This window comes from Nyctereutes procyonoides, unplaced genomic scaffold, assembly GCF_905146905.1.
Source record: "Nyctereutes procyonoides isolate TBG_1078 unplaced genomic scaffold, NYPRO_anot_genome, whole genome shotgun sequence".
Taxonomy (NCBI): domain Eukaryota; kingdom Metazoa; phylum Chordata; class Mammalia; order Carnivora; family Canidae; genus Nyctereutes; species Nyctereutes procyonoides.
This window is the reverse complement of record NW_026575139.1, coordinates 43,699,391-43,713,005: the sequence shown is the minus strand read 5'-3', so window position 1 is coordinate 43,713,005 and position 13,615 is coordinate 43,699,391. Positions and strand designations below refer to the sequence as shown.

The following is a 13,615-nucleotide window of genomic DNA, read 5'->3' as shown; positions in this document are numbered from 1 at the left end:
TGGTTATAACCTTACCACAGATTGCGCAGAATTCTGAGGGTAGAAACTACAGTTTTCCTTTCAGATGCCAGTTTCTAGTGGCTATGATGTTTTGCCCGTTCTTATACAAAAAGGAATTGCGTCCTGTCTGGAAAGGGCAGAGCTGGTCTGGCTTGTCCCACCGCCTTTCCCAGGACCTTCAGTCGTTCCCTCCCTCCTGCCGCGGCCCCACCTCCTCCACACCCGGTGAGCTTCGGCCGTTGCTTCTCCGAGGCCCCGCCCCCTCCGCGTCTGCGCTCTGGCGAAGGGGCGGGGCGGCGGCGCGCTGACACCTGGCGGCCGCGGGGGGCGGGCCAAAGGCAAGCGTGGGCTGGGATTGGCTGGGGCAGCGCGGGGAGGGCGGAGGGAAGCAGGGGAGACGGTTGTAGGGCTCTTGCTTGTGCCCGAGCCCGTGCGGCCTGAGGGGCGCGGAGACTCGGGGAGGGAGACGGCAGCAGCATGGCGGCCGGGTATGAGCCGCCCAACCCTCCTCTTCCCCGCTGTCGCCGCCGTCGCCGCCGGAGTCGCTGGGACCTTTTAGTCTGCGCGTGTTAGTTGTAAGCCCGCTGCCCGCCCGTCAGCCCTCCGGTCCACCCGCCCTCCTTCCTTTCTCTGCCGCTGGCAGCCCGAGGGTCGGGCGGGCCGGATAACTCCCACTCCCACCCCACCCACAAGCCCCAGGGCCGGGACCATGGAGGACGTGAAGCTGGAGTTTCCTTCACTCCCTCAATGCAAAGAAGACGCCGAGGTGAGTTTGTCCCGTGACTGCCACGCACAGGCCTCACTGTGTGGCTCCTTGACCGCGGGGCGACCCCAGGCCCCAAACGTCGAAGTCTCCAGCTCCACCGGAGCCCTGTTGCCTCTTGAGGCCGTCTTGGGACCTCGGGTGGAGCTCCGGGACGGTGTACCTGGACCCTCATTCACTGAGTATCTTTTCCCCCCTGGCGGAGGGGCTGCCGGGTCTCATCTACTTAAAAAAAAGGGGAGGAGAAAAGTAGGTATCCCCCCGCCCCAACCCCAGGCCCGGCTTCGAGGACTTACTTTGAGTAAGGTTCCCCTTTTATTGCTAAGGAAATACGAAGGTAATGTTTTAAATCTCAATTTGAGAGAGATTTGGTGTCATCGATTTGCTTGTGGGACACATGGCCCCCACACGTGAAGTAGATCTGGGGCCTCAACTTTCGAAGTGTGCCTTCAAAAAGTTTTCCAAGGTAGTTTGGTTTTTTTTTTTTTTTGGTTGTTTTTTTTTTTTTTTTGAGGCAAAACTGTGACCCACAGAATAAAATGTCATGAAGCTAGCACATTTGAATCTAAAAACTAAATCATGAAACTTGCCCTTTGGAAGGGAGTTGATAGAATGAAATTCTTTATAACCTTTACTTTCTCTTGATTTCTAACTCGAGATTTTGTTTACTCCATCTTCTTCCTTGTCTAACGTTTGTATTGAGTTTTTTTCCCCATCTATTGCTAGTTTAAAACACTTTAGGTGTTGCACACTACTAAAATATTTCTAAAGACTAAATTCAGGGATACTCGGAAAAAACAAAAGACAAGGATACTCAATTATCCTCTAGTAGGATAGAGAAAAATTAAATTTCTAGTTCTAAATATCTTAAAAATAATTGGAAAGCTATATTTTTAAGAAACCATTCAGTTTATACCAAATATTCTTTTGAGTATCTTCTTTTGGGGTTCTCATTTTTTATTTGGAGGGATCCTTTGCTTGTGATAGTATTTTTTGAGAATTTCATATTTTAAGAGTAGACAAATAGGAAAAAAATTGAATTTAGGTTAGTTTAAAAAATAAATTTACACTTTTCTTTGTTTAATATGGAATAATGTGAATGAGGAATATGCTTTTTGTCCTTAAAGTGATTTAGTGATTTCAGTCTGGAAGCAACCTTAAGGAATAATATAGAACATTCTCTTTTTTCAGGTGAAGAAATTGTAGCTTATTGAGAATAAGTGATATGCCAAGGTAACAGTAGTGTAAGACACAGTTGAGGACCTTGGTCTCTTGATTCCTAATTCATTGTGGGTTTGTTTTTTTTTTTTTTTAAAGATTTTATTTATTCATTCATGAGAGACACATAGAGAAGGCAGAGACACAGGCAGAGGGAGAAGCAGGCTCCCACTAGGGAGCGGGATGTGGGACTCGATCCTAGAACCCCAGGATCACGCTGCCCTGAGCTGAAGGCAGAGGCTCAGCCTCTGAGCCACCCAGGCATCCCCCTAATTCATTGTTTTTAATATACCTCAATTTCTTTCCTGCTCTGATCTTTAAAATTCTAGTTTAAAATATTTCCAGACTTGCATTTAATCTTTTATTGTGTATGTGTCTTATTCCTATAAAAATTATAAAATCTTACTGGGAACATAGCTGTCTTTCCTGTGCAAGGACAGATGTAATGCTTAAAGCCTAGTAGATAACGACACAAGTATTATTTACTGAAAGCCAATTTATTGTTTTTTTTATAGCATTGTATGTTTGTTTTCATTTGGTTGCAACTGACAAAAAACCAACCCAGACTAGCTTAAGCAAAAAGAGAAGAATTAAATCCAGAAAGGTAGGGATGCAGCTGGTCTCAGGGACTTGACTAGACAGTCTCAATTTATGAGAACTGCCTCTGCCTCATCAGTGTTTGTCTATACTTTCAGGGTTTCTGCTTTTACTCTGGCTTCTCCACAGATAAGGAGTTTGACTGCCAGCTGCTTCAAGGTCACATCCCTACAGAGCTTATTACATTGAGGAATAATATCTCTCTAAGCTTCAGTATTTAAAATCTAGAGGATTGGCTTAACTTAACTTAGGTCATGTGCCCATCTTTTGGATCAGACCCTATTGCCATAAAGTTGTGAATACAATGAGGAGCCCAGTCTGGGTCATATACTCACTTCTGTGGCCAAGGTTGGCGGGGGGGTGGGGGGTGGTGAAGTTTATCATGGATAGCCCTACCAACAACCATAGGAGCATTCCCACAGAAGATGGAGGATGCTTTAGATGGAGGGTGCTTTCTGGCAGACAAAACTATAAATAACCATTAAACAGGGCATATAGTTACTCCTGATAAACTAATAAAACAATGTTAATTTTCTAATTTCCCATGAGATAATATAAAGTGTCAAATGGTCTTACATAGTTATGGTGACCAGCCAATTAATAGTGCTCTTCCACCCAGGAAGCATTTCATGGAAACCTAAATTACAATCCAAATCTTGTTTTAGTAAAAATGGAATTGAAGTAGAGAAATTTTTAATGCATTCTCTTAATGATTGATGTGATCAGTCTATGACAGTTTGATGATCCGATCACCTGTATAAGAGTATCAGTTCCTTGTTTTCTGAAATACCAGTCAAGGCATTCTTTCAGGACAGTACTAGCCAAAATTTAGCTGTGTTCAGATCAGTTTGCAAAAAGATTGTCACTCCTCTGTTTAAAACTTTGCTGTGATTTCCCATTGTTTGCAGGATGAAGTTCAAACCCTTAACCTTATTTGCAAGGTTGTGTGAGATCTGGCATTTGTCTGCCTTTGTAACCTCATTATGAGCTACTCTTTCCCTTGCTCCCTTCTGTGTTTGCCCTAGCCATGTTCATTTTCTCTCAGTTCCTGGAATGTTTTGGTTCCTGCCATACACCCCCCTCCCCAGGACTTTTGCATTTGCTATTTTCCCCTGCTGTGGCCACCAACACTACCACCCTTGCCCTCACCTAATTAACTGTTTGCTCTTGGGTTAGATCTCACTTTAGGTATCCTTTCTTGAGAAAGGTGTTCCCTGATTTTGCCAATTCCTTCTGTTCCCCTTTTGTACCCTTCCACTCCCCAGAATAGTTTAATCCTCTAGGTTTATAAGTCTCTGTAGCACTTGATACTTTTACACCTACCTTTTAACAGATATTCTACTTGTAGTTTTGGTTGCTTATTTGCCATGATATTTCCATGAATATTTCACCAATATGTTCCTGTCTTATTGCCCACTCTTTCTTGCACTTAACACAGTGTCCAGTTATATACCATGAGCTTAACAAATGTTTGTTGAATTAATAAAAGAATCTCGATTGGTGTTGATAGTAGAATCTTGTGACAAGATTACAGTAGTTTCTTTATAGGTATGAAGAAAAGAACAGCTTACGTTATCATTTTTAAATAAATTAGTTGCATAGTTAGGGTTATTGGTTTTATAATTAGAAATTAATGTTTTCAGATAGAAAATGTAATATAATTTATTTCAGTTGCAGTTTGGCAACTGAAATGTTACTTTTTTTCTCTTTTGATTCCCATAGTACAGAATAAAAAATAGGAATTGCTTAATATTTCTGATTGAGGGGCCTTTAAATTTAGAATGATGCTTTTTAAATCTGACTGTAGAGTAGAATCACCCAGGGGGCTTTTTAAAAAATAACCATTCCTAGACCCCACCATCCCCTATTCTGATTTAACTGGTCTGATACGGAGTCAGATAATTCTGATGGCAGCCAGATTTATGAGTAACTGACTTCAAAGCATCTTACTTTAATGCCCTTCTGCCTCTTGGTTTTAGAGTGAAAAACTCCTTTTGCCTTTGGTTGAAGCAAAACTTGAAATAAGAATGAGAATTAAAGGAAAAGGCTTATTATGAAGAGGGCTACCATTTTTGGAGGAGAGAAACTGCAATACTATTTTTTCTGTTTTGTGAATGTCCCAGCTCTAGTATAGTATTCTAATGATTTTTTTTTTCTCTGAACGCTCCTCCCATCAGCTAAAATTCATAATCTATTTTGGTATTTCTAAAGGTTGTTAGGTTTCATCCAGCCTGATCCATCTGATAATAAGGATTAAGTTTTTATTTTGTCTAATGGTTATAGCCTATATCCTTTGCTGTGTTTATTTATTTACTGATCTTTGAACATTTTTATAACATCTTTCTATCCCCTAAGTGCAATTTTATAGCTCACATAACTGCATTTGTTTGAGAAGGAAGGAGAAAACCTGAAAGTCCTACCTTCTTCAATCATCAATTGAGGATTGATGATTGAAGAATTTTTTTTTTTAAGAATTTTTCATTACTGAATTTATTTTCATCAGAACCATAGTGTGTTTCACAATTAGGGGTATTTTGTTTTAGCTGCTTTGCTTTGGTTTGAAAAAATATAGTTGGACTGGTTGCTAATCATCTAAGTTTGGGGAACTGATTCTACTAATTAAGTACAGTAGTAACTCACAATAGATCATTGGGAATCTGCCCCATTACCACTACTATCTGTAAACTGATAGTAGTTTAGCAGCAGATAGTTTTAGCAGCAACGTGGGCAGGCTGAGATTAAGGTTGAGTGTGATACAGGCAAGACTTGGTTGGTAGAGATATGTTCAGACAGATGGACATCTAGTAGAGCAAGAGTGTGAGCATGAATGACTTAAAATCTTGATTTAGTATGCTAAAGGTATTAGCAGAATTGGTAGAAAAGACAGGATTAAGATTTGTTTTGTAGGGTAGTTATCAGGGCTGGGTAAACAGAGGGTAGACTCTGGAGGTCAAAATCTAATTCTAGCACTAGGAATAGTTTAATGAAATCTTCTGTGACAGAAAGCTTTTAGATTTCAAAGGTTTCATGCCTATTATGGCAAATTTGACGCTTACAGAAACAGGCTGTATGGTTTACTATCTCGTGAATAGGAATAATTTTTCATTCTCTCCTGCTAAACAACTTGCTTTTTATTCCTATAATATCTTCCTTGTATAAATATAGCATATATGTTCTATTGTATACAATCATTTGGAAGCTCAAAATTCCTTTGAAGCCTCTTAGTTCACTTAAAACTTAGGTAAATTTTGCATTCTATCCCATGTGGTCATGTTTATTTAATTTAATTTATTTATTTTTAAAACAAACTTTTTTTTTTAAGATTTTATTTATTCATGAGACAGAGAGAGAGGCAGAGACACAGGCAAAGGGAGAAGCAGGCTCCACACGGGGAGCCCAACGTGGGATTTGATCCCGGGTCCCCAGGATCAGGCCCTAAACCGCTGAGCCACCCAGGCAGCCCTGGTCATGTTTATTTTAATATAAAAATGTTTTAAATTAGTGGTCAGTGAAAACCCTTTTTCTCAAAAAAAAAAAAAATGTTTTGGTAAAATTGGTAATCCAGAAGGAAACACATTTATCCTGTGTCTTTGACTGCCTTCTTGCCAGATATTCCCTGGAATATATGTACACCATTTCACTATATACATCCTCTTTTTTTTTTTTTTTCATGCACAGTTTAGAAATTTCATTTTAGGTAACTCAAAAGTACACATTTCTTTAATTGCTATTCTTTTTTACTCTCGCAACTGGTAAGTTTCTTCTGGAAGATAAGACGGTTAGACTAAGAATTAAGAATAGAAAGAAGGAAAGAAAAGGAAAAAGGAAAGGAAAAAATCTAGCACCATACATCTCCACAATGTATGTCTATCGTGTGCTTATTCTGTGACAGGCCCTGTGCTCAGTGTTAGGGATACCATGATGAAAATGACAGAGTCTTTGGCTTAAGTTCTTTAAAAACTTTAAAAACTTTTTAGTATAAAAAGGTTATAACATATCAGTAAATAAGAGATACATAAACATTCATTTTGTACAAATTGATTACATTTATTCCTTGGAAATTATATACATTATTTCTTTTTTATATATGTATATATATACTTTATAAGTTAATTATCATCATTTTATGCAGTCAGAATTTGTTTAAATACAATTATGTCTGCCATATAGTTCCTTCTTACATTGAGTGGCTATATAGTGTCAATGTTTCTGAAGTCGGCTGCTTAGACTCAAAGTTACTTAGGCTCTCAGTGGCTAAAGTAGAAATGTAAGAGAGAAAATACCTTTTCTTTGGGGGGGTGGGCAAAGAGAACGGGAAGATCTTAAGCCAGAGCTCCATATCCAGCATGGATCCTGAGGTAGGGCTTGATCCTGACATCATGACCTGAGTTGAAATTAAAGATTTGGGGACGTTTAACCAACCAACTGCACCACCCAGGCACTACCTTTTCAAAAACATCTTTTGGAAATTCCTTTAGTAAGAGTCTACTGGTAGTAAACTCTGTTTTTGTTTGTATGAGATTAATCTTTTATTTCACTCTGTTCTCAAAGATGATTTTCTGAGCATATATTCTAGATTCATGATTATTTCACCACTTTCTATGTATTCTTCAGTCTTCTGGCTTTTATTCTTTCAGTTGAGAAGTCAAGGGGAGTCTTTAATCTCTTGTTCTTATCTGCATGTTCCCCCTTTTTTTTTAAAAAAAATATTTATTTATTCATGAGAAACAGAGAGAGAGAGAGAGAGGCAGAGACATAGGCAGAGAGAGAAGCAGTCTCCTTGCAGGGAGCCCGATGTGGGACTCGACCCTGGGACTCCAGGATCCGCCCTAGGCTGAAGGCAGGCACTCAACCCCTGAGCCACCCAGGTGTCCCCGCATGTTCCCTTTTTTTAAGGAGGAGTAAAATTTACAGAGTATAATGCATAGATATTAAATGTGCAATTCAGTGAGGTTTTTTTTTAAGATTTTATTTATTTGAGAGAGAGAGGGAGAGCGAGCATGCACACAGCAGTAGGGAGGGGCAGAGGGGGAGAGGGAAACAGACTCCCTCCTGAATAGGGAGCCTGATGTGGGGCTTGATCCTGGGACCCTGATATCACAACTGAAGCCAAAGGCAATCATTCAACTGACTGAGCCACTCAGGTGCCCCAAATTTTGATAAATATACAGACCAGTATATTACTCTTATCAAGATATAGAACATCAATGTAAAAAGTTATATCACATACATTTCCAGGCAACCTCTACCCTATTCCAGATAGGCAATGAATAATGATTTTTATAACCATAGTTTAGTTTTATCTTCTTGAAGTTCATATAAAAGGAATCATGTAAAAGGAGCCCTATTGTTTATGACTGTTTTTAAAAGATTATTTATTTTGGGGCAGCCCTGGTGGCCCAGCAGTTTAACGCCACCTTCAGCCCAGGGTGTGATCCTGGAGACCCAGGATCAAGTCCCAGGTCAGGCTCCCTGCATGGAGCCTGCTTCTCCCTCTGCCTGTGTCTCTGCCTCTCTCTCTGTGTCTGTCATGAATAAATAAATAAAATCTTTAGAAAATAAAATATTATTTATTTTAGAGCATGTGTACGGATGGGGGAGGGGCAGAGGGAAAGAATCTTCAAGCAGACTCCCCATTGAGCATAGAGCCCAACTTGGGGCTCCATCTCACCTGTGAGACTACAACCTGAGCCAAAACCAAGAGTTAGATGCTTAACTGAGTAAGCCACCCAGGTGCCCCTATTTATGGCTTTTTTTCATTTAACATAATATCTGTGAAACTCACCTATATTGTGCTTGTAAGTAGTAGCAGATTCTTTTTTATTGCTGAGTACTATTTCATTGTATGATCATTGTCATGATCTTGGGGTCCTAGGATAGAGCCCTGTGTGGGATTACTTGCTCAGCAAGGAGTCTGCTTGAGGATTCTGTCTCATTCCCTCTGCCCTTCCCCCTGCTCATGTGTTCACGTGCTCTCTCTTAAATAATTTTTTTTAAAGATTTATTTATTTATTCGTGATAGAGAGAGAGAGCGTGGAACTTGATCCCGGAACTCCAGAACCATGCCCCAGGCCAAAGGCAGGCGCCAAACCGCTGAGCCACCCAAGGATCCCCTCTCTTAAATAAATTAAAAAAAATTTTTTTAAGTCTTTTGTGCCCTCTTTAAGATATCTTTGCTTTTTTCCAAGGTTGTAAAGATATTTTGTTTTCTTTTAGAAGTTTTATCATTTTTGCCTTTGTGTTAATACATACATTCATCAAGTATGTATTAAATGCCTATTATGTGCCAGGCACTGTCACCAAGTGTTGGAAGTAGAATGCAGCAGTGAAGACAGGTTAAGATGTTTGTGTGTGAGGAGGAGTCAAGATCAGAATTGATTTTATTTTCCAAACATTTATCTATTGTTCCAGCACCAGTCATTGAAAGACTTCTTTCTCCGTTGAATTGCCTTGTTGTCTTTTTAGGAAAATTAATTAGCTGCATATGTGAAGGTCTTTTGGACTCTAATCCATTCCTGTTTGCTTTTAGTCTACAAAAAGGAATTCTGTTCATGTTTGGTATACTATTTACCTGTGTATTTCTTTCCCCTTTTCTTGCTTGGGATTTATTTACTGGGCTGCTTATTTCAGAGATGTACTGTCTTTAACCAGTTTTGGAAAATTTTTATTACTATCTGTGTAACATTATCTCTCCTTTATTTTCTTTCTTCTCCTTTTGGAACTTAGACTTCATGGATGTTAGACTTTTAAATTCTATTTTATATGTCTATTAACTGATTCTATTTTCCAACTCTGAATTTAGGTCATTTATTCAATTCTATTTTCCAGTTCATAAAATTTCTCTTTATCTACATCCTTTTTTCTCTTTAGCCTATCCACTGATTTTTAATTTCAATTGTATTTTTTCGTTTCTACATATTCCTTTCAGTTTTCTTAAAAAAAATTTCTTAATCCTTGGTCATAATTTTGGTGCTCTCATTTCTTTTTTTTTTTTTTTTAAAGATTTTATTTATTTATTCATGAGAGACACAGACAAGGCAGAGACATAGGGAGAGGGAGAAGCAGGCTCCTCGCAGGGAGCCCGATGTGGGACTCGATCCCAGAACCCCAGGATCACGCCCTGAGCCGAAGGTAGATGCTCAACTGCTGAGCCACCCAGGAGTCCCTCTCATTTCTTTCTTTCTTTCTTTCTTTCTTTCTTTCTTTCTTTCTTTCTTTCTTTCTTTCTTTCTTTCTTTCTTTTTTTTCTCTCGTTTCTTTTTATATTAAATGTATTATATTTTTCATTGTCCTAATACCTGCAGCCTTTGTGAATGTGATTCAGTTGTATCTGGTTTTTATGGTGGTCCATTTCCTCCTCTTTCTTTAAAAATTCACATTTATTTGTGAGCTCATTGAAACTCATCTCTGTGAATTATTTCTGGTCTAGATTAGGATATGCTTCTCAAAAAAAATAAAAATAAAAAAATTTAAAAAATTTAAAAAAAGGATATGCTTCTCTGCAGAAGGTGCATTTGCTTCTCCCAAGAATCCATGGACACCATCTACCCAGGATCATTTGACATTGAATTTTCACTTGGCCTCACAAAAATCACTGAATTGTAATACCAAAGTTGAGTGAAGGCCAGATTGTGGTTAGGAAGACCCCATTCCACCACTACTACCACATTCTACTCAGTTTCAAAGCTAAGAAAGGCAGGAGTATTCATTTCTATGGGGATGAGGGGAGTTTCCTTCCCTCCTCTATCTCCCCAGTTTATCATTCACTGAGACTGTTGCCTATTGGGATCTCAGCTTTCTAGTGCTGATCTTTTCTTTTCTTTTTCTTTTCTTTTCTTTTCTTTTCTTTTCTTTTCTTTTCTTTTCTTTTCTTTTCTTTTCTTTTTTCTTCTGACTTTCATCTTTGATCAGGTCCCAGGCACTGTCTTATGTCTCATATGTACAGGATATAAAATAAGGGCATGATGAGGATGTGGAACAGCTGCAACTCCCATACATTGCTAGTGGAAGTATAAATTGGTTTTGGAAAACTTTTGGCAGTATCTAATAAAACCAAATATAGTGGGGCACCCGGGTGGCTCAGTGGTTGAGCACCTGCCTTTGGCTCAGGTCGTAACCCCAGGGTCCTGGGATTGAGTCCCGCATTGGGCTCCCTACAGGGAGCCTACTTCTTCCTCTGCCTGTGTCTCTGCCTCTCTCTCTGTCTCATGAATAAATAAATGAAATCTTTAAAAAAACAAACAAACAAACAAATATAGGCCTACCCTGTGACTTAGTAATTCTAATTCCATTGCTACTTTTTTTTAAAGATTTTATTTTTTAAAGTAATCTCTATATCCAATGTGGAGCTCACACTCCTAACCCTGAGATCAAGAGTTGCATCCTCTTCCAACTGAGCCAGACACACACCCCTCCATTACTGCTTTTATAGCCAAGAGGAATAAATGTGTAAGTGCATCAAAGGACATAGAAGATAATTTTCACAGCATTTTTATTCATATTTGCCCAAACTTGGAAGCTCCTTAAATCTCCTGCAACAGGACAGTGAGTACATTTTGGAATATTCATACAGTAGTATATTGCACAGCAATAAAAAGGACTGGACAGCGTGTATGAATTTCATAGACATTAGGTTGAGTGAAAGAAGCCAGACATAAAATAGTAGTGATGCGATTCCATTTATATTAAGTTCAAGAACAGGCAAAACTATAGTGATAGAAGTTAGCGCTTACTTCTGTAAAGAGGATATTGCCTGAGAAGAGAAGGAGGGAACTTTCTGAGATGACGAAAATCTCAACGTGGGTGGTAATTACATGGATGTATTTATTGCCTGTGAAAATTCATTGAGCTTTACATTCAGATTTGGGTGTTTAAACACTTCATTGTGTGTTCTTTGATACCTCCGTTTTAAAAGAACAGAAAAAATATAAGGCCATGAGAAATCAGATCCTCTCAGGAGATGGCTTCTTAGAGTTTATAGTCTACTAATACCACATTGCCAAGATCCATTTTCAACATTAAAGACAAAAAATACTTTCTGTTCATTAAAAAAAATTGCTGTCTCTTTTCTGTAGCCAAACTCAAGAGGTTTGCTACTTGAGGTGCATTAAACTGAACACAGCCCAAGGAAGTATTGAAAACAGAATTTTGGGGCACCTGGGTGGCTCAGTTGGTTAAGTGTCTGACTTGATTTTGGCTTAGGTTGTAATCTCAGGGTTGTGGAACCTGTTTAAGATACTCTCTCCTCTCCCTCTGCTTGCTTGCTCTCTTAAGAAGAAAGGAAAAGAAAGCGAAGAGTTTTTTTATTAATTTGTCACAAGGAGACAGGGAAATGGTTCTCAAAGTACTGTTTCCCCTTTGGGGTTCATGGATGAAACTTTTATTCAGTGTGCTAGGGAATAAGGCCAGGGAGCTTGATACATTAAGGAATTTACACATTTTATTACCTAGGCACTTGGTTTCAGCTGCTCATCTTAGTATGTGAACATGCTAGTGTATACATTGTATGTTCAAAAAATGGTTGTAAAACCTTGCCCATGGGAGATCTTAATTTTATAATGAACTAAAGGTAACTTTAGGGCAACTCAGAGGGCTTCTATGCAGGTCCTCAGCTCCAAACTGGCTCATGGAGGAGGGTATTTGATGGAACACCTAGCCATAGCTTCTTGTTCTGCAAAACAGACAAATTCTTTCCTGGCTTTAACATTTCTACCTTATGTGTTAGAAATATTTTTTAACTTGGAAAATCTAGGTAAAGAGTAAAGGAAATTTCCTAGCACTATATTTAACTTTTCTGTAATTCTAAGATTATTTAAAAGTGAAAGTAGGTTTTTTTTTTTTTTGAGAGGAGGGGTAGCAAAGTAGAGGGAGATATATTTTTTTTATATATAGATTTACTTATTTGAGTAAGAGGGTACAAGGGGAGGGACGAAGGGAGATAGAAGCAGACTCCGCCAAGTGCAGAGCCTGATTCAGGGCTCTGTCTCATGACCCTGAGATCGTGACCAGAGCAGAAATCAAGAGTCTGACACTTAACTGACTGAGCTTCCCTGGCACCCCTTGTTTGTTTGTTTGTTTTATTTTTTTATTTAAATTCAGTTTAGGGGCACCTGGGTGGCTCAGTGGTTGAGCGGCTGCCTTTGGCCCAGGGCGTGATTCAGGAGTCCCAGAATTGAGTTCCACTTTGTGCTCCCTGTATGGAGCCTGCTTCTCTCTCTGCCTGTGTCTCTATCTCTCTCTCTGTGTCTCTCATAATAAATAAATAAAATCTTAAAAAAAATAGAATTTAGACTGGAGAACAAATACACAAATGTACTTCTATGTCTCTATGTAGAGTTGTAGAAATTGCAAGAAGCATTCACTGGATATTAGCTTAGCAAGGCACATATTTTCTGCAAATTGTTTCAATCACAGAGCAGTTAAAATAACATTTTGGGTTAAAAAAATAAATTTAGTTAACCTAAAATGTATTATTAGTTTCAGGAGTAGAATTTAGTGATTCATCAGTTGCATATAGCACCCAGTGCTGATTACATCAAGTGCCCTGCTTAATGCCCATTACCTGATTACCCAATTCCCCCAGCAATCCTCAGTTTATTCCTTGTAGTTAAGAGTCTCTTATGGTTTGCCTCCCTCTCCATTACTTTATTTTTCCTTCCCTTCCTCTATGTTCATCTATTTTGTTTCTTAAATTTCACATATGAGTGAAAACCATTTGATATTTGTCTTCTCTGACTTAGCTTAGCAGAATACTCTCTAGTTCCATCCACATCATTGCAAATGATCCAAAAAGATTTCATTCTTTTTGATGCCTGAATGATACTCCATTGTGTATACATACCACATCATTATCCATTCATCTGTCAGTGGACATCTGGGCTATTTCCATATTTTGACTATTGTGGACATTTCAGTTATAAACATTGGGATGCATGTGCCCCTTCAAATCTCTGTTTTTGTATCCTTTGGATAAATACCTAGTAGTGTAATTGCTGGGTAGGGTATTTCTAATTGACATACAATGTTACATTAGTTTCA

The 13,615-nt window shown here is 38.8% G+C and overlaps 1 protein-coding gene across 2 annotated transcripts in view; it reads left to right on the top strand.

Moving 5' to 3' along the window:
* The first annotated feature begins 384 nt into the window (after positions 1-384).
* The window catches only part of STYX (serine/threonine/tyrosine interacting protein), a 39,740-nt gene continuing 26,509 nt past the window's right edge, over positions 385-13,615 (top strand). For both annotated transcript variants that reach the window (XM_055303960.1, XM_055303958.1), the window contains exon 1: positions 385-766. In XM_055303960.1, coding sequence (XP_055159935.1) covers positions 710-766 — 57 coding nt within the window. In that variant the 5' untranslated portion in view covers positions 385-709. The remainder of the gene's footprint in view (positions 767-13,615) is intronic.